The sequence below is a fragment of the Terrapene carolina genome, unplaced genomic scaffold (assembly GCF_002925995.2).
Source record: "Terrapene carolina triunguis isolate 2854851 unplaced genomic scaffold, T_m_triunguis-2.0 Scaffold193, whole genome shotgun sequence".
Taxonomy (NCBI): Eukaryota; Metazoa; Chordata; order Testudines; family Emydidae; genus Terrapene; species Terrapene triunguis.
In genome coordinates, this window is record NW_020664544.1 from 4039609 (window position 1) to 4060943 (window position 21335).

At 43.8% G+C, this 21335-nt stretch overlaps 1 protein-coding gene and 2 non-coding genes across 3 annotated transcripts; all 3 read left to right on the forward strand.

Moving 5' to 3' along the window:
- The first annotated feature begins 1127 nt into the window (after positions 1-1127).
- Positions 1128-1199, forward strand: TRNAC-GCA. The gene has a single exon. It is a non-coding gene; the product is annotated as a tRNA-Cys (tRNA).
- A 13935-nt stretch (positions 1200-15134) lies between these two features.
- On the forward strand, positions 15135-19691 carry RPL23 (ribosomal protein L23). Its single transcript, XM_024210039.3, has 5 exons — positions 15135-15220; positions 16807-16890; positions 17540-17668; positions 19132-19245; positions 19545-19691. The coding sequence occupies exons 1-5, from the start codon at positions 15208-15210 to the stop codon at positions 19625-19627; spliced, it is 423 nt and encodes a 140-aa protein (XP_024065807.1). The 5' UTR covers positions 15135-15207; the 3' UTR covers positions 19628-19691.
- LOC112113672 lies at positions 17344-17476 on the forward strand. The gene has a single exon (XR_002908701.1). It is a non-coding gene; the product is annotated as a small nucleolar RNA SNORA21 (small nucleolar RNA).
- Positions 19692-21335: the final 1644 nt, after the last annotated feature.

Sequence of the window (21335 nt, forward strand, 5' to 3'; positions counted from 1 at the left end):
TCCACACTCATACACACACACCTCCACACTCACCCACACACCTCCACGCTGCCACACTCAAATACACACTCCCACCACACATCTCCACACAGACACACTCATACACACACATCTCCACACAGACACACTCGGCATGCACACACCACACATCTCCACATTATCACACTCACATGCACACCACACCCACACTGCCACACTCATATACACACCCCCACCACACATCTCCACACAGACACACTCATACAGACACATCTACACACAGTCACACTCATACGCACCGGACACACTCACCCCCACCACACATCTATTCACACGAGCCCCCCATAGTCACACTCATACCCCCCACCTCTACATAGAAACACACAAATCTCCACATATCATCACACTCACACCTCATTCCCCATCCAAACACACACCCCACACATGTACACATGCAGCCAGACACAAAACCTCACACACTGGATACCTCTTCACCCAGTCCCACTCACATAGGCATCTCCACATAGTTACACACACACACACACAGACAGACACTCCAGAATCACACGCACCCAACACACTATCTCCACATACAGTCACACACAGACATAGAATCATAGAATATCAGGGTTGGAGGAGATCTCAGGAGGTATCTAGTCCAATCCCCTGCTCAAAGCAGGACCAACACCAAGTAAATCAACCATACCCCGCACCACAACTCACCCACCTTCCACACACACCCTGAATACATCTCCACATATAGTCACACATGTGCCATATGTCTCCACACACCAGCACACTCCAACACACCACATACCATACAACCAGCCCACATCCCCATACCCATTCACACCCAAAACCTCACTCATCAGCCACACACACTCCATACACCTCCCTTTTCTGTAAATCTAACACACACACACACCCCTCCCTCTGTGTAAGCTGAACACAACTTCTCACACAAACACACACACACACCTCCCTTCTCACGGTGAAATACTCACACACTTAATATTCACATACAACTCTCTTCTGACAGTGCATGACTAACACACTCAATACACACACGCTTCCTTCAATACTCAGAGATTGTTGACGCCAATCTGGTCGCCTTCAAAAACCCTTTTAGACAAACTTTGCTCGAGAACGGGGGTATAGCTCAGTGGTAGAGCATTTGACTGCAGATCAAGAGGTCCCTGGTTCAAATCCGGGTGCCCCCTTGAAAGATTTTTGTGAATTCTTATTTTTAATCCTATTTAGAGTCAAGCATAATTTTTGCACGTATTGAGCAAAAGAAAAAAACTAAACCTATAGTTTCTACTGCAAAAATTATTTAACGTCAAAGAGTCAGTTACTGCTGCAGAGAGGCCTTTTTCAGCTTTCCTTTTTGCCCAGTAGAGGGGGTATGGCTCAATGACAGAGTATTTGCCTAGTATTTTAAAGAAATGTAGTTAAAATTCTGTGTGTAAGGAAAGCAGTTTTTATTATTATAAAAAATAAGCTGTCTAGTGCCACAAATTTCCACAGCACTTTACAAGCACAGAGTAATGCGATTTATATTTATATAATTTGTGTATCAGTCAGGAGGACCATATCTTGCATTCTCAAGACAATTGGCTAAATTATCCAATAATAATTTCTTTCTATAAGCTTGCTTAGCCATAGCTCTGGAGGTTTCTGCTTCAAATTGACATGTTATTTGCCATAAACCCCTTTGAATTCCAGAACTGAGTTGTTTGGAAGTGTGAAATATAGATGCAAAAATTAGCATTTCATTCATGACTAAAATGAACCAGCTAGGACCCACCAAAATCAGAATCATTTCTCTGAACCACATTACATTTTGGGAATTAGGATCATATGAGACCCAGAACCCCTGGTTTTGTGATTGCCAACCAAAGTCCCCACTAGCCAACATTTATCAAAACCCCAATCAGTTTAAAATAGTCCACTTTCAGCAAGGTTTTTGTTTTTGTATTATAGTCTTCTATATAATAGCAGCATTGAATGGACACAGCAAAACTTCACACAAAGATAAGTGGAGGTCTCCCAGCATGAAATACCTTATTGTAATGAATTTTGTGTGCTTGTCCATGAGAAACAGCTGTGTAACAAACTGGCAGGTGCACACACACATATATACACACACATATCATCGCCCACTACTGGATGGAATCCAAACTGCTCATGCATGCATCATAGGACCTGTACTGCTAACAGCTGATGGAGATGCTCACTGGCAGGCTATGGTTTTGAAGCAGGAGTATTCAAGTTCTATCCTTGTTACTGCTGTGAAGCTTGGAGTGCCCATGGTAGCAAGGGTGACCAGATAGCAAGTGTAAAAAATCGGGACGGGGTGGAGGGTAATAGGTGCCTATATATGAAAAAGCCCCCAAAATCGGGACTGTCCCTATAAAATCAGGACATCTGGTCATCCTACACGGTATGCAGCAAGAGTGACAACGCTGAAGTCCTAGTTAGCTATGCGTTTGTTACAATATTAGCTTTGCCTGCCATACATTGCCTTTTGTATGTCAGTTTTCCATATCCATGATCATATGTCATCAATCCTCCATTGCATAAATGTACATTCACAAGTCTTGTGCACCTGCTGACACAGCAGCGACAGCATGATACGTGTTGGATCCAGGTCTCATGGAGTCAATCTCATAAAAAGTTGGCAACGTTTGTCTTTTGTTCTCCCATAAGGATGGGAGGCGGCAGAGTCACCAAAAAAATTCAATCTTGTGCAAATGTGTCTATTTACCATTAAATAAATAAGTATTGTTAATTCTGTGCTGGTGAAGGGGTACCAGCCTACTGACCTTACAAACATACCAGGGTCACTGCTCTACCAACATTCCATGTTCCCTAACCTGTACTATCTAACCAGGCCTATCAACATCTTTATAAAATCCCCAATTACAGTGGTATCAATAGACACGCTAACAGCTAAGGACTCTAGCAACACAGGAGGAAATTAATCAAATTACAAAATGAGGTGATGGATATACACTCTTTGCTCCATAGTGAGATTGTCAGTCATGAAACTTAATTTGTTTTGTGGGGTTTGGACTGAGATCGGGCTTAAATATTTGAAACTGTGTACTCAAAGGTTAGGCAGTGTCTCCAGTAGTAATTCAGTACTGCTTTCTGGGAAATAAGTATTTAATTGACTGCTTATGCAATGAGATCTTCAGGGGGATAGAAAATGTAAAGATTTTGTATATATTTGTAAAGCGCCATGTACTCGGATAACATCATATAAGTGTTTTGTAATAATAACACTATTATTAAATGGACTTTAGCAGATCTGCTTCCACACAGAAGAGAAATACTCCAATGTTCCAATATTTGATTAAGAATTTAATCATCTCTTTTTCAAAGCCTGATGCATGTACTACCTAAAACCTCTGTGAATTCTGAGAAGCCCTGCTAAATATCAACGACAAAGCAAAAAACATGCTAGGGCCTGAAATTAGTGTTATGAAATACTGAATGATTGATCATTAAAATAGCCCATTAATAAGAGATTAGTTAGCGATTAACCACGCTTTCTTACAAGTCCTGCCTTCTTGCAATTTTTGCTTTAATTAAAATAAATAAAATCACAACAAACTTCTATAAGATTTTGTAATTGCTAACTTCATAATGATTAAATCGGGGTTGTTTAATTTCTCATAAATAGAACATCTGTACAGATATTGGAGTTTAGCTGTGCAAGGGTGGTTGATTTCATTAATCATTAGATGTGTAGTTTCAACTTTAAGCAATTACTGTAAGAGAAAGATACAGAATTCTATAGTACTTTCAATACAGCAAAAGCAAATTATGTACCCTAGGAGCAGATGGAGGGCATCTAGATTTGAACCACGGACTACTTGATCTGTAGTTATAGATGCTACCCTTGAACCATGGCTCATATCCAAAGTCTGTTTTATTTTACCAGCTATGATTGTGGAATGACTGATGTTAAAGCGACATCATGGTCTGAATTTACACTGATTTTTTTTCCAAGGGGGAAGTGAACTGGAGTCTGAAAACAAGCAAAGGTGGTGCACATCTGAATCACAGAAGAGTATGAGCTGCTAGAGTAAAATGCTTTGCCACCTACATGGACCTAAGCAAAGAGAAATCTATGTAGTCATCATTTAGAACTGTATCAAAAGCCCATTGAAGTTAATGGAAGTTTTTCCTTTGCCGTGCATACAATGACAAGTAGAAGTGTCAAATTGTTACTCTATAACTTGAATTTCCGACTGTAGCAAACAAGCTGTCTGTGCACCTGATTCAGTTTCCAAATAGTCATGTTCACACATGCAACCATTCCTTCAAATCCTTTTTCATTTATTTACAATCATTTGGAAAGCCATGTATATCTGAAACAGGCTGTTGGACAAAAATACTAATCTCCAGCTCCAAGAAGCTGTGGGAGTATAACGTGGTGACAGAACAAGAGCTGCTGGATTTAAATACATCTGCCCTCTGTGTGTGATTATGTGTTATGGTTTCTTTAAATTAAAGTTATTAGAGTGAATGGTGCTGAATATATACTTCAAGCAATTTAGATGAATATATTACAAATACCTATAAAAGAAAATATACGGCCCTTTTGTCAATGAGATAAATATACAGATATTCAGTGACATCCATTAGTCTAATATTCTCGCTTTTCTAAACAGATTTTCAAAGCCGACCCCTATTTCTTGAACAACGCTGATTGCTATTCTGAGACAGGCTTTAATGCCAGCGATGTACACTCGCATCAAGCCAGGCCACACACAGCTTGTTCATGTCAAGATTCTGCTCAAAAATTGACTTCCCCCTTTTTTAACCCCCCAGAGGGCTTGATCTGGCCTACTTCAAATACCGTCCTGTCTCTTATCGCCTAGCCCAACATGCCCCAAACCTTTAAAAGCAGCTTAACAAAGCCAGGTGGGCCCCTCCTTTACCCACAAAGACAGGAACCACTGCTCTGCACACACTCCCCACCTAATCCTTTGTGACTACCTAGGGGGCACATCCCACGCTTCGGGAAGCACTGGGACTTCTTGTCTCTGTACATAACCTCCCTGCTGTTAGAGCAAGAGCCTTCTTCTCTACAGCACCTGTCATCTGAAACAGGCTGTATCTCTCCACTTCGTCAACTCAGATATCCCCTGAAAGCAAGATCTTTTATTCCATGTCTCTTCATTTCTTGGGCTTTCTACTAGTAATACATTATTTTCATCAGCCTTGTAAAATTTTACTCACCAGCATCTTCATGGCAAAGGGCAAGTAGATTCTGTGGCGGGGCCAGTACATTTCCATAACTGTTTCAGAAGGATGATGTAATTACGTAATAGCCTTTTGGGGGGCGGTTCACATGCAAGGCACTATTCAAAATGGACTTGCATGGCCAATAGCAACTGAGCCATAGGCCAATGCATCAAAACCAAAATATATCACACTCAAACTTAAAACTAAATCCAGAATTTTAAAATATGAGAATACATATAAATACATATAAAAAACCATAACCCAATTAAACCATATGCAATCACTTTGCCACTTGCCTTTCCCTTATTTTAGTGGCTGACCAGGCCAACAGGGTAGTCGCTCAGATCACAGATATACTGTCAGTGCCTAATAAATGTTCTATTTTCTGAGAGGTCGTAGAAAAAGGCATCCGGGTCAAAACCACGGAAAGCCATTTGGAGCTCAAGTGGCAATACAAATTACAGTATAATAAATAATGGGGCATGTTTTCCACCTTTCCAGAGCCACATGGACAGAGGCAGTTATATTTCTCAATGCCAATATATCAGCCTTCTGAGTAAGCTGTCTGCAGCGATTGAAAAAGGACAGCTATAAAGGCCCTACTTAACTTGTTATTGCACAAACGTATCTGGCATACCCATGAGTCTTTTTAACAAGGGGGAACCCAGGTGACATATTTATAATGGAAACAACTGCCATGTCTAGGTGCTTATTAATGACTTCTAATCTCGGTTTGATTAGGGATTTCACATTTTTAAACTTAAATCTAATCATTTTCCAATTCTGAGAAACCTAATGAATGCAAAGAATTTTGAATATACTCTAACCAAGGAAGTTTATGTGAAAAAACCCTGCTGAGCTGTTCCTCTAAGCATAGCCTTGGCAAATGTTGTGGATGCATACCATGAACGCGAAGCCAACAATTTATATCACAGAAACTCGCATTGCACAGTATTTGGGCGGTGTTACATTGTATTTCTCTCAGTTGTTACAAACCACATGTTTATTGTCAGTGGTTATTTTTGCGGCCATGAAATGGCAAGATATTTGTTTGCTACTGAAGTAATTATTTGAAACATATATTTCCCATTATTAACTTTCAAGCCGTCAAGATACTTTGCTAGAGTTGTATACAGGGAGGGCTCGAATGGCAGGATAGTTGAACTATTACACCAGGGGTAGGCAACCTATGGCACGTGTGCCGAAGGCGGCACGTGAGCCGATTTTCAGTGGCACTCACACTGCCTGGGTCTTGGCCACCGGTCCGGGGGGCTCTACATTTTAATTTAATTTTAAATGAAGCTTCTTAAAACATTTTAAAAACCTTATTTACTTTACATATAGTAATAATTTAGTTATATATTATAGACTTAGAGAAAGAGACTTTCTAAAAATGTTTAAATGTATGACTGGCACGCAAACCCTTAAATTAGAGTGAATAAATTAAGACTCGGCACATCACTTCTGAAAGGTTGCCGACCCCTGTATTACACTCAGTATCACTTGTAGTTCCATCCTGAAATTAGGTTTAGACACTCCCAGAATAAATTAAAATAATTTACTGCCACTAGATGAAAATGTCTTTCACATTGTGGCTCAATTGCTTTGAGATTCACAAAACCACTAGGGCTGAAATATAATAATATTAAGGGGAAAAAATGCACATGAGTTAATCCATTCTGATGACCACACAAGGATTAATTAAAAAGTTCAGGCACAACCCTCCTTGTCTTTTCAGCCCCAAATTGACTAGTGATTTTTGGATCCCTTTAAAAAAGGCTCAGGGGGGTATCTGGAGTTGAACCAAAGACTGCTTGATCGGCAGTCAAATGTTCGACCGCCAGCTATACCTCTCCAGCTTGGAGAAGAGGGGGTTCCATGGGAAAAAAAATTCCAACAAGGAACTGTGACATTCTGGGCCTAATAATTCATATATTGCAAATATGCTGCATCCAGCATGTAGCAGTGAAGAAATCAAAATAAAAAACAACTATTTATTGTTATGAATCCTGGCTTACTGGAGGTGCCCCTTATGGCTAAACCTGCGAAATGCTTCTAACATCAGCACCTCTCTGTGCATGCGGGATGCTTCTTAACGGCTCTCTTCTCTCTTCTGGGCTTGTCTCTGACCATAAAGGTGGGTTTTTTACTGTGCGATAATCCACCTGTATTAGCTGTCTTGCTGTAAAAAAAAAAAAAACACCGGGGAGGCAAGGGGCTCTAGTTTTATTGCAAGGTAAACGAGGCGAGAAAACCCCCACGAGAGGGTATAACCGCTGGGGTTGCCTAGCTACCTCATAGGATCCTCACGCTTTTTACCACACATTGAACCCCCCCACACACACCCTTTTAAGCAGCAAAAGACAGAGTCTGCAGCACCACAAGTGCCTTGTCTCCATGTAGGATTTCACAGTGAGCCTGGCTGGAAGACAGAGCCCCAGGGGGCAAGCCGCAGATCCCCCTGATGAGCCTCCTGCTCCAAGCGGCTCCTTCTCTCCCAGAAGGCCCCCCCACCCAGGACATATGGTCATATACAAAGATCAGATCATGCTCCCCCTGCTGGACACTCATCAGGCTGTAGTGTTTGGCTCACATACTGAGCTCTTCTAAGCCCACTGAGTCTGAGGCCTGGTCTACACTAACCCCCCAATTCGAACTAAGGTACGCAACTTATACAATATATATACTGCCCGTATGGTTCTGAGGATGTCACATGGGTCACAGCTGTGTGCTGACTGGGCCGCAAGCAGGCCGCAGGTTGAGAACCACTGCTCTGGGGACATGTGGCTGTTACAACAAGGAACTCGGAGGCTTTGCAAAGTAACTTCTTAAACACACCCACACGTTATTAATAAAGAACACATAAAACCCTTCCAGCTCTATGCACAAATCCGCATTCAAACCACTCCCCCCAGTGTCCTCACAACACCAAGAACCCTGTGGGTTTTGATCAGTCCTTTGAAGACCCTTCTCTTCTTCTGCTCAGCCTTTAGGCCTTGTCTTCTTAGTGTCTTCAGGTCCCATGGTCAAAAGGCTCCCCTTGGGTCAGAGCTTTTTGTACAGTAGCTTCGAACACCTCTCCTCTTGTTCTTCTGGGGCATTTCCACAGCCCTCCGGCGGACACTATGGGGAGAAGAAACAGTTTCCAATCTCTTTAGCATAGCCACTGTATTGCCAGGGCAGTTATTCCCACTTAACACCTCCTTTGATTGTTTGCAGTGTTGTTGTAGCCATTTTGGTCCCAAGTTATGAGAAAGATGCAGTGGGGGAGGTGATAGCTTTTTATTGGGCCAACTTCTGCTGGTGGAAGAGAAAAGCTTGAAAGCTTGTGAAACAGAAGTTGGTCCAGTAAAAGACATTACCTCACCCACCTTGTCTCTCTCGACGTCTTTGATTGTCCTGTAGCTGCTTCCAGACAGGGTGTGTGAAATGTGACATGGTCCCTCCCGGTCAGCACATGATGGATTCAAGACACACCGAGGATTAGAGTTATACATAGCAATAGCGTTCATGAAATCAGTCAGAATTCGTAAGTTTTATAAAGGCCAAAAGGAACCATTAGATCATCCCAGCTCACCTCCTCTATGCCATCCTGGGGCCTGTTTTCTCTCCACCCCTCCCCCTTCCCATACAACATCAATAATTCTGTTAACCTTGATGACAGCTACTTGTATTCTGCCAGGGAAGAATCAGGCCCAGACATCAGGCTGGCCTATATGAGGGACATTGTGCAGAGTTATCCCACTGGGGTTAGCAATATTGGGAAACCAAGTGTAGATGAAGCATCTACTGCTTAGACCTGCCCTGCATGGGGTTAGACAATATGATGCTGGTAGCTTGGCCCCATGTCTTCACTGCCTTGCAACAGTAGAGCTAAAGGGAGGCAGATTATCTATTGAAGACCATCCTCCCATTATCTTCCCATTTTGGGGATAAGCATGTGCATTGTCGCTCTTTCATTTGACAAAAACAATGAGGAGTCCTTGTGGCACCTTAGAGACTAACAAATTTATTTGGGCATAACCTTTCGTGGGCAACAGCCCACTTCATCAGATGCATGAAGTGAAAAATATAGGAGCAGGTATTTTTCACTTCATGCATCTGATGAGGTGGGTTCTAGCCCACGAAAGATTATGTCCAAATAAATGTATTAGTCTCTAAGGTGCCACAAGGACTCCTCATTGTTTTTGCTGATACAGACTAACACGGCTACCCCTCTGAAACCTTTCATTTGACACACTCCCAGTGTGAGATCCTGGGCTCTTCATCCACCAAACCCACCCACTTTGTTACTGAAGGCGAACATCTCTCCGCCGCTCTCACAATGAATAGCAGTGAAACAGCCCTTACTGTGAGACTAAAGTAAAACAGTGATTAAAAGGGATTCATTACTGTCACTCTTTCCCTTGTTAATTTCAATGAAAGATAAAATACAGCATGGAGAGACTGTTAATGAACTCAAGTGACTTTGCAAGGGAATGCTGCTCTTATTTACTATTAAGCTACATTTATTTGGTCTTTCTAAATCACACTGCAATTTGCAACAAGGTAGCACCCACCCAGGTGGCAAGAAACCTTTTGAGCTACACACATACTCTATCACTAACATACAGTCCCGCTGCAAGAGCTAATGTGAGGTATGCTGCCCAAACCCTACTTGTTAGAGCTTGTATGTTACTTCTAGCACTTTTCTCTGCTCAAATTACAGAATCTGTGATTCTACATGAGCAAATCAAAATCCATAGTTAGGGTTAGTGGAAAAAGAGCAAAAAAAAAAAAATCTAATTGATATGAATTGTGAAAAAGAATTATAATCTTAATTTGAATTTTTTCCCCCACCAGGCTCAACAGTGGATTTCGGTTTGGTTGTGAGTATTCACAGCAATGGGGACCTAAATCAAATGTGCCGATTTTGTAATGGAAAAAATTAAAAGAAAATGAACATTATTGTTTAGTTTTGAACTGAAAAATGTAATTTCAGTTTTTCAGGGTTTTTATCTTAATTTTTAAATGATTGTTTTAAGGCGGATGGTTTGGGTTCTGCTTCCCACACAAACTTTCTCTCCTTTGTTTTTTTTGAAAGCGCCACTTTGTGTCACTTGGTTTTTGTTTGTTTGTTTTGTCTTTTCTTCCAGTGGGGGAAACATGGACACAAAACCCTTTTTTAAAAGAATTTTTGCCAAAACCCCCAAACATTTCCTTTCAACATTTTTTCACTGAAAAAAAAAAGAAAGAAAAAATATCAACCAAAGCAAAAACTATGAACATTTGTTGTTGTTGAAAAAGTCATTTTTCATCATCTCTGCTGAAAAGAGGATTTCATGTATAGCTCTGTCTTCTAACTCCTATTGGGGCTGCAGAGTTACAATAACCCGATTCTAGCTTTTTCAAGTGGTTTCAGATGCTTATACTGGTGAAGAAGAGAGATCTGACCTCACCTGGGAGTGGGAGACTATCAGGAATCATTCCAGCCCCTCTTTATTTTCATTTCTTTTTCAGGTTCTAACCAATATTGTAGAATTTTCCTCCAAAGTTCAATCCCAATCTAGCTAGTATTGACTTAATGACGGTGATTTTATAAAGACTGTTAAAAAAATAGGATAAAGTGTAACTTACTTCTTAAGTGTGTGTAGATCAATGGTAGATTTAAAAAAAAAATCAAGAGACCCCCTGCTTCAACTCCAGGTGATTGTTAAAAAGTAGTTCTTCCTGTTTTAGAACAGTAGCGTGTTTTCTGTCAAATGGGAGCTCATAACTCCATTGAGTAACGCTACTGGGGAAAAATCTCTTTCTAAACCCTAACATGCCTTCAGTTTTTCTTTAGCCAAGCTTTTAAACTCTTATATCAAAGTATATAAACAGGGGAGGGATAGCTCAGTGGTTTGAGCATTGGCCTGCTAAACCCAGGGTTGTGAGTTCAATCCTTGAGGGGGCCATTTAGGGAATTGGGGTAAAAATCTGTCTGGGGATGAGCAGGGGTTGGCCTAGATGACCTCCTGAGGTCCCTTCTAATCCTAATATTCTATATAAGCAGTAGAGGTTTGCATGCAGCTTTAACAGGTCCTGGTTTAAATCCCTCTCCCTCCTGTATGCATATTTAGAGGGTGGTATGTTACACTATACCTAGGTTAGCAGGGCCGGCTCCAGGCACCAAGCACCCAAGCTGGTGCTTGGGGCGGCACCTGGAGGGGGGCGGCGGCGCGGCGCTCTGGCCACCGGGGGGGGGGAGAGCCGAGCCCCAGCCGGGGCTCGCTGCCCTGCCGCCGAGGGGGGGAGTCGAGCCCCTGCCGGGGCTCGCTGCCGCCCCACCCCGCGGGGGCGGCCGGAGGCTTTTTCGCCTGGGGCGGCGAAAAAGCCAGAGCCGGCCCTGTATGTTAGAGCATGTAAATTATAATCAGGAGTCAGGACCCCTGTGTCCTATTTGCAGTTATGCATCAGATGTGATCTGGGAGAGATTTACTGTGCCTTGGTTTCCCCAAAGGTGAGAGTAGGACAACAAGATCTAGCTCATAAGGATGTTGTGTGGCTTTATTCCCCAACACCTTAAAGTTCCTCAGATGGAAGATATTACAGTCTGTCCAGAGAAACAGCTATTGTCAATACAACCTACGTGCGCTGGAGTGAAAAAGATTATTGCCATACTCCCATAATACATAAAAGTCAGAATTTTTATTTAAAAATTACACCTGAGATTTCCAAAAAGGTGTTGAAAGATATTTTGAAACAGCAACCCTTTGAGCTGCAAATAAAAAGTTGGTCTAAGCCCATCTTATTGGCCTGCTAAATTCCAGCAGTGTTTAAAAGACTGGTGAACAGAGTCAGCTCTTTGCAAAGACTGGTCTGTATGCAAAAATTACACTAAAGATGTGGTGTGACAGTTGTGTGAGTTTGGGTATAGACACTCTTATAGTGGTTTAGATCTGGCTTATATCCGTTTAGCTTGCTCCCTCCTTAAATGAGCTTTTATTTGGTCTTGTTCTTACTTTTTCCTCAAGGAAACTGCAGTGGAATGAATAAAAACAGAGCAAAGACTTCAGGATTTGGCTCAATATTGCACAGAATTTATATGAAGATTTTCCTTTTCCAAACACTTTACAAAGATTACATAATTCTCTAAATAGTCTCATTCCCACCCAGTTTCCCTTGTCTGTGAAAATTACAGCCAAGTGGCTAACAGTGTTGCCAGCTTTCACAATTTTAGCACAAGTCTCATGATATTTGATGTTTTTCTCAAAGCCCCAGCGGCTGGAGTCAGGTTATTACTTGAAAATCTCGGCCTTCATTTCAACAAAAAGTAATTGGAGCCCTCATGGCTGCAAGGAAAAGCCTGAAAATGTAAACCTTAAATGTTCCTACACTAGAGGTGAAATAAAGAGAATTCCAAATTTAATATTAAAAACTAAATAATGTCTCTGTGCCATAGGGTATGTCTACACTAGAAACACAACAACGGCACAGCTGCAGTGCTGTAGCTAGACCCCTGTAGTGTTGTAATATAGACACTAACTGCAGCAAAGACAGGAGTTCTTCTGTCCCTGTAGTAAATCCACCTTTCTGAGAGGCAGGAGCTAGGTTGATGGAAGAATTAGAATTCTTCCATCTACTTAGTGGTGTCTACACTGGGATTTAAGTCACCTTAATTCCATCGCACAGGGGTGAATTTTTTTTACAGCCCTGAGCGATGTAGCTAAGCCAGCTTAATTTTGTGGTGTAGGCCTGTCCCCAGTTTTCACATCTATGAAGTGTGGCTGCATGGGCGGCGGGTATCACAGGTCGGGGGAGGCTAAGCCTCCCCAAATAGCCCAGCGTGGCCCCACCCACACTTCACCTCCAGACCCCTTCCGGCTTCCTGTTCTTTGACCCTGCCTGGGGCTGGGACTTGGGGCCGCTGGGGCCAGTGCTCGCACTGCTCGGTGCTCCAGTGCTGGCGGGCGTGCTGGGGCTGGGGGCGCTGGGGCCAGAGGGGCTGGGGCTGTGCCGCCCACAGAGCGTACTGGGGTTGGGGGCACTCGGGTGGCCCGGGACTGGGATTGGGGGGCTGGTGGTCGTGGTGAGGGGGCTCTGTGCTCCGATGGGGGAGGAGAGGAGAGGGGAGGGGCAGGGCCTTGGGCAGAAGGGGTGAGGCCAGAGGCTAGCCTCCTCCAATGGGCGGTTCATGCGCCGCTCATGTGTGGCTGCCACCTTTGTAAAGTGCTTTGAGATCTGCTGAAGAAAAGTGCTATATAAGTCAAAAAAATATATTATTACTTGAACCCATAGCAAAGTCAAAGCCCTGTGTTTATGACCTTGCTGCCTGCTAGCATGGCCACTCACACAGTCCCAGAAGACTGGACATTCCAGGAACTTCAGGCAACGGTGTGGACCTGCCCCCACTGGCATGACCTCATGTGCCATTTAGAAGAATGCGCCGCTCTGCCCCTGCCGGCGTGACATTATCCACACCGTGTGTGCAACATCATGCCAGCGCAGGTGGACCAGTGTGCTCTTCAAAATGGCACCCCCCATCAAATACCGGTTTTGTCACTGTACCAGAAGGGGACAAACCTTCAGGACTGACTGTTTGAAAACATGAAGGACCTGCGTCCTGCCTTAGAACTGAATGAGAGGTTACAAATTCCGCATTGTTACTTCACTCAGCGGGCTTCCGGATGGGAAGATGCGATTGGAGGAGGCAGGGCTGGGAAGAGAAAAGGCTTCTTTCAAAACAAATCTATTTGATAATTAACAAAACTGCAAAGTGAATTCTGAAAACCCCCCAAAAGGGCTTCTTTACAATCCGTCATCCCTAAGTATATTGCAGTTATTTAGGGCCAGATTTCATCCAGATCCCGCAATACAAAAGTCTGCATTGTGGAAAAAAATCTGTTTTTCTGAGCTGCTGACATTTCGCTCTGCAGGAACCAAATGTAGTTTCAATTGTATCTAGTCTCAGTTTTGATGCTCTGATAGATGTCATTTTTCCCCCCTGTGATTATTTACCTTCTTTGGCAAGAGTCTCTATTTTCTCTCTGAGGTTTTAATTTAAGTCTGCGCCAGTTAATTTCCAACTCATATCCTGCAAGAGGAGTGCCACGGCCTTAGCTGTGACCTTCTCAAAATTGGGTTGAAATCGTAAGGCATGCAGATCTGCTGCACTTGATTAGGCCAGCAACACAGATGCTGAAACAAGCAGTGCTGCATGCCATGATTTAATAGGCAGAGCCTTGAAAGGATACAAAATTTGTATCCGCATCCAATCCGCAAACATGGTCGACGATATAAAGCGGATAGCCGCAGATTTGCAGGGTTCTATTAATAGGGTGGGTGCCTGCCTCTGAACTGATGCCCAGAGGGAATTGGGAGAGGGAGGTTTTTCTGTCGTTACACCGGCATTGGATGAAGGTAGGGTGACCAGATGTCCTGATTTTATAGGGACAGTCCCGATATTTGGGGCTTTTTCTTATATAGGTGCCTATTACCCCCCACCCCTGTCCTGATTTTTCACCCTTGCTATCTGGTCACCCTAGATGAAGGGGTGTTTGGATGGGAATAAAACTGAGGTCCTGCCCACCCCAAAGCACTTTATATCAGAGCAAGGTTGTTACCCCAGGTGCCCTGGCCAAACTCCAATGCTGGGAGGATTTTCCTTTGCAAATGTCCCCCTTCTCCATCAACCTACCACCAACCCTTCCTCCCTCTAGTGCCTGTGCCACGTGTGCTTGGTGGGTTAAGGATTTTACATAAATCGGCTGCAGTTCCCCACTTGCCGCCATAGGTGGCACTGTGGTGCACTGAGACTACCAGCGACGGCAGAGACCAGAGCGCCAGTCCTTATCACGTGATGAGGGACTAGGGCCTAACTGCGTCACGTGTCGAGGGAGGTCCTCGCCTCCGTGCCGTCGTGTGACGTAGCAGGCCTTGCGCCGTGCGGGAACTAATATCCCGGCATCCTTTGCGCCGCCCTTTCTCTTTTTTTTTTTTGGCCCCAAGATGTCCAAGCGAGGTGAGGCCTAGGGAGAGCGGCTCCCGCTCGGGGCGGGGAGAATCCGTCGCCATCCTCCGGCCCCACGGGTCACGCGGCTCCGGGACCCGGGGGGATGGAATAGGGGGAGCCCGGACTCCCTTCGGGGCCGGGTCTGAGGGAGGGAGAGAAGCGGGGATAGGCCCGCTGGGGACGGGGACTGGCGGGTCCCGCTGAAGGGGTGGAGGAGCCCGGGCCTTGGCGGGGGTGCGGAGGTTTGAGGCTGTGAAGGAGCGGGAGGGCCTAGAGGCACTTGGGGGGGAGATCGGTGGCCAGAAGGGGGCGTTGGACGGTCCATAGCGGGGGTGGGGGGGCTTTCAGGGGGAGGCCTTAGCTTGGAACGGGGAGTGCTGAGGCCCATGTGGATGAGAAATTAGGGTCGAAATAAGATCCTAGGTGCAGGGCCCAATTTGGGGGGCGTGCGCGGGGGAGCTCAGGCCCTGGGATTGTCCCATGGCTGGAAACTGCTCCTTGCACCTCGGCATGCGAGAGGAGGAACCAGCCCTGTAAGTAAGAGAAGGAAAAGTAGCTGAGAGATACGGTGCTTTCCTTGGGTTGAGTAATGTGTTTGATGCCTAGAATCTACAGGGATGGGCAGGTTAAAAATACATTGGCCTGCGTGGAGCGTTTTAAATCGCATGTTTTAAAATAGCCGGTTTAAATAGGGTTTGGGACTGTTTGGATAATTGTGCTATTGCAATTTTAGGTTAAAACTTATAGCCAATGGAGAGATCAGTCAGTGCTCTTTGTAATAATGCCCCTGCTGGTAGGGTATTTGATTTGAATTAGGGTGTGATATAGGCAAAAAACAAAATATTGCCAGGGACGACCCTGGTGCTGCAAATATTTAAATAGATGTGTAACTTTATTCACATACAAGCATTTATAGCCTCAGAGACTAGAATGGTATATTCATTAAAAACTTCTCTTCCTGTAAAATCTGTCATTTCAACACAAGACTGTATCATTGTTAACAGTGAAGATTTATTTAGCGTTTCAGTACATTAACAAAGTTGTTGTGAATTTTCTCATAGGCCCTGGGCCAGAATTTTCAAAAATAGCTCCAAATTAGATGCAAATGTAAGCACTTGTAGTTGGGGTTTTCAGAAGTGCTTAATTTATGTAGTAGCACAAGTCTTCCAGTGCAGCAGAAGATGGTATAGGTTGCAAACATGGCACTGGCTATTTGCTTATCAATTTTGTGTTTGAGTTTGTGTTCTCCTAGTAAGGATGTTAATGTGAGACCTGAGCTTGTCTCTTTCAGTAGATATGAACAGCTTTCAGGGCAAAACTTATAGGAACAAAACCTATGTAATTTCCACATAAATGTCACTAACACTAACAACAGTTAGGAAACTAAAGAACCACCAGAAAACATCCACTTTAGATTGTAAATTGGGGGGAGGAGGGAGTAAAGAACTAGTAATACAAGTAAAAATGTGGTTCGGGTTCAAAAAATCACTTTAGATACATTTTATTTAAACTATAATTTTATTATTTTTAATCATGATTCATATCATCCCTGACATAGGAAAGAGGTTACAAATACTCTTCTTTTTAACCTACAGGACGTGGTGGTTCGTCCGGTGCGAAATTCCGTATTTCCCTCGGTCTCCCCGTGGGAGCTGTGATTAACTGTGCAGATAACACAGGTGAGTCTGTCTGGCTCCCTTCTGGAGTCAACATTGCTTGTTTCTGCGTCGGCAGCCCTTCTGCCTTGTCTGTTTATCTGATTAGGGTTTGTGTAGGTAACTGACTAAAGGAAGTTGAAGCCAGGCAAATTCGCACAAGAAAATAAGGTGCTAGTTTTTAACAGTGAGGGTAATTAACTATTGGAACAACTGGGTGGGCTCTCAATCACTTGGAATCTTTAAATCAAGGCTGGATACCTCGCTGAGAGAGATGCTGCTTAAAGTCAAACTGAAATTATGGATTTGACAAAGAAATTACTGGGTTATGCCAGGAATCAGGCTAGATGATCATAATGGTTCCTTCTGGCCTTAACATCTGGGTATCTGTTAATCTGCTTCTGTAGAATTTAAACTTCTCGCTCAATAACGATGCTAAAAAATGCATCCTACCTCAGAAGCAACAACAGCAGCTTCCCCCTTCCGAAAAGCACTTGCTGGGTCTGTGGTCAGTGACTCAGTGAGTTGTCGTGGAAGGGCATAAAAAAGGCATCGCTTTTGGGTGAGGTGGCGGCATGTGCTGTTAACTTCAATGAGCGGTGTGACAGTGATCCATGAGGGGACATCTATTATGTGATGAGTTGGCTAATTCAAAATGTTTTTTTCCATGTAGGTGCCAAGAACCTGTACATCATCTCTGTGAAGGGGATTAAGGGGCGCCTGAACAGGCTGCCAGCTGCTGGTGTAGGCGACATGGTCATGGCTACTGTCAAGAAGGGCAAACCCGAGCTCAGGAAGAAGGGTGAGTGTTGGAAGTATCCCATGGGCTGTTCTGTAAGTGTCTGCTACAGACGTGCTGTCTTGTAGGTTTAAGACCTTAGGTTCCCAGATTTCCCACAAGGCAGTGCTACAAACATGATTTGTTTCTTTGGGGAGGGAGATGGGAGTACTGTCTGGACACAACTGAGTTGTGTTTGTCACCAGGTATAACACAAACCAGACACACAAACACGGTTGTGCATGTAGAGTATGCTGGGTCTAACCTTGATGTAAGATGATCGCAGCATTGCAGCTCATACCCCAGACAGAACTAGAACTGACATAACAGCATGAGCTCATCAGGCCTCCATCTGCTGCTGGACTTCCTAGTCCCTCGCAGATTGCCCTTCCTCTGGGAGATGGAAAGGCAGCCCTTCCACATGGGAGGAGCAAGGCAGTTTCAACATACCAACAATGATGCTAGAAGTAGGCAGCCTTCTCTGAAGCAGCAGCTTCCCCCTTCTAAAAAGCACTTGCTGGGTCTGTGCTCAGTGGCTCCGTGAGTTGTCGTGGAAGGGGATAGCAAAACCTCACTTTTGGGTGAGGTTAGCAGCAGCATGTGCTGTTAACTTCAATGAGTGGCGTGACAGTCCTGAAAGTTCACATTCTGGTTTGATTATTAGTATATATATATTTTTTCAATTAGTCTTGAGTGTTTGGGGAAGGGTTTTCCCTGCTGGATGTCTCTGTGGGGAGTGACCTTGCGTCTGGAAATGTGGCCAGGTTTACCTTACAAAAGGCTGTTTGAGCACTGGGTTAGAACATGAATGGTATTGAGTCACTCAGGTGTAGATTCAAGTGTAATATTGCATTGGACTAGTTTTTATTTTAATGGATATATACACACACACGCAAAGCTAGGTTTTCCTTCTGAACCAGCGCACTGAATGCATGCTCAGCAGAGAAGCGGTCTTAGCCCTTGTGAAACTAAATATCAAAGACTTTCGATCAGAGTAAATGTGTGGAGCAGTGTTTAGGGTGGAAACCTGCTTTAAATACTTGTCATAAATGTAGTTCCGGTGAAAGGCTTTGGCTTGACAGGCTGGGAAACTGCAGACCCCTTTGCTCACAGAGCAGACAGTAGCCAGGAGGACTGCTCCCACCTCAACCCTACTCTTCACGGTTTCTGTAGCCCATCCAGTCCTTGGCTTCTCAGATGAAGCTATCAACAAAAAACATTTTGTGACATGGATGCTTGGTGGTATCAGTCCCAGAGGCCACTGATGGTAATAACTTTGGTGGCAATCCCCGTACAACAGGAAACCTTTACTGGGACCAAAATCCCATATGCCCATCCAGTTGCCTATTGAGGCCTTGCAAGGGTAGGGCTCAGAAGAAGACACTTAGTGTTGAGCACAGCATTGCACCTGGGTGATTCCTTTTGAGTTTCTGCTGTTGGGCTGTACTTGGAAATTTAGGATCCTGAGCTTACCTTTCTCCCTGCAGTGCACCCGGCAGTGGTAATTCGGCAGCGGAAATCGTACCGGAGAAAAGACGGGGTGTTCCTCTATTTTGAAGACAACGCGGGAGTGATAGTAAATAACAAAGGGGAAATGAAAGGTACAGCCGGCAATCTGTTGCACTGGACAAGAGCAAACTCATAAAGAATAGTGCAGCACAAATGTCTGCATTCCTGGCCCAAGGAGAGTACCACTGTCTTCAGGCAAAAGGACCAATCTATTTTTAGTGCCATGAAAAGTGGGTATCTTGGATGCTCCTGCAGAGAAATACTGATGGCTCTGTTGTTAACATGCTACATGCTGCCTGAACAGCACTCGCAGAAGAGGGATGTGATCGGAGTGTAGAACATAAGCTCTGACTAGTTCTTAACTTCTCCTTTTCCTTCCCCACTTTTACAGGTTCAGCAATCACAGGCCCCGTGGCTAAGGAATGCGCAGATCTGTGGCCCAGGATAGCCTCCAATGCTGGCAGCATTGCATAAACCTGCTCCATCCTCGTTGTAAAGATAAAATAAAAGTGGTTGCACCAAAATTCCTAATTTCTGTGTTAATACTTGTAAAGCTTGGAACATCACCTCCCTGACAAACCTGGCTAAGGTGCTCCTAGCATGAGGGCTTGGCTGCCTAGGGAGAGTTTACCTTTACAGCTTTAGTCATATAGGTATAATACCCTGTGTGGATACACTTAAAAGTATGACTTTTTTTGTTGAGCTTAAACTCCTTCCCAAGCAACACAAACTGAACGACAATAAGGCTCTCTAATACCAGAATAAGAGTCTCCAGAAAGGGGTTATGCGGGCATAACAATATCTGTTTAAAATCACCCCTCGGGTTATACCAAAATGTCTGTCTTGTGTAGACAAGGCCTGAGGCTCCAATAGGAATATGGCAACTTGGCTTTAAAAGCTGCGACTCCTGTGCATCAGGAGACAGATCTTCATGAAATAAACCATGACAGAATAATTTCCTTCGTATTGCAACTCTACGTGATATTTTTACATTTGGTACTACAGTAGAACCTCCGTTATGAACACAAGAGTTACGAACTGACCAGTCAACTCACACCCCTCATTTGGAATCGGAAGTACGCAATCAGGCAGCAGCAGAGTTAAAAGGAAAAAATAAAAACACGTACAGTACTGTATTAAATGTAAACTACTAAAAAATAAAGGGAAAGTTTAAAAAAAAAAAAGTTTGACAAGGTAAGGAAATTTCTGTGCTTGTTTCATTTAAATTAAGATGGTTAAAAGCAGCATTTTTCTTCTGCATAGTAAAGTTTGAACATAGTATGACATGACAGTATTAAATCAATGTTCATTTGTGAACTTTTGAAAGAACAAATGTTTTGTTCAGAGTTGTGAACTCTTCAGAGTTGCATACAACCTCCATTCCTGAGGTGTTCCTTCATAACTCTGAGGTTCTACTGTATAAGATGCTCATGACAGACAAGCTTTGTGAGAAAAGCACTGTTTGAGTTTGAACTACAGCACTGGTCGTTATTGGGTCTTGTGCGGTAGAGTTAAGCTCTCTCAGGAAAGGAACTTTCTTATTGAGAACTTGCTTAATGTGGCCCAAGGGCATAGCAGAGCCCACCGCTGTTGGAGGAGGCGATGGCTGCAGCATGTACTACTAAGCCCTAGGAATGGTGAAACAAGCTTGAAGGTGAACTAAGATGCTTCCTTTGACAAATAATGCCACATCACAAACTGATATGTGCAGACTTGAATTCCAAATACCTTGTAAGGATGAGCTGATGGGCTCTCTTTAACTTTTTAAGACCAGAGTTACAGCATTTAGGGTAAAACATCTTGCCGACACAAGTGGCAGTGTGAACGTGGCTTTGTCGCTCCTGCTGACAGCTAATACCGCTCACGGGGCTGGAAGTATTTTGTCTGCAAAAGTGCCGACAAAGAGCATTTACACACGCTGACTTAGTGACAAGGCTGTGTCGACACACTAAAAGCTGTGTGGTGTAGACAAGCCCTATAAATGTTGAATGAAGCACTCTTCTGTCGACATAACCCCCACTGTAGATGCAGTTATGTCCACGTAGCTGCTTGATTATGGGTGTGATTTTCACACCCCTGACTCTTAGTTATGCTGATGTAACTTTTCAGCATACAGGAGCTGGCCTTTTGGGAGCATGCATGGGGGGGGTTCCTCATGAAGTGTTAAGGGCTCCACATCTGG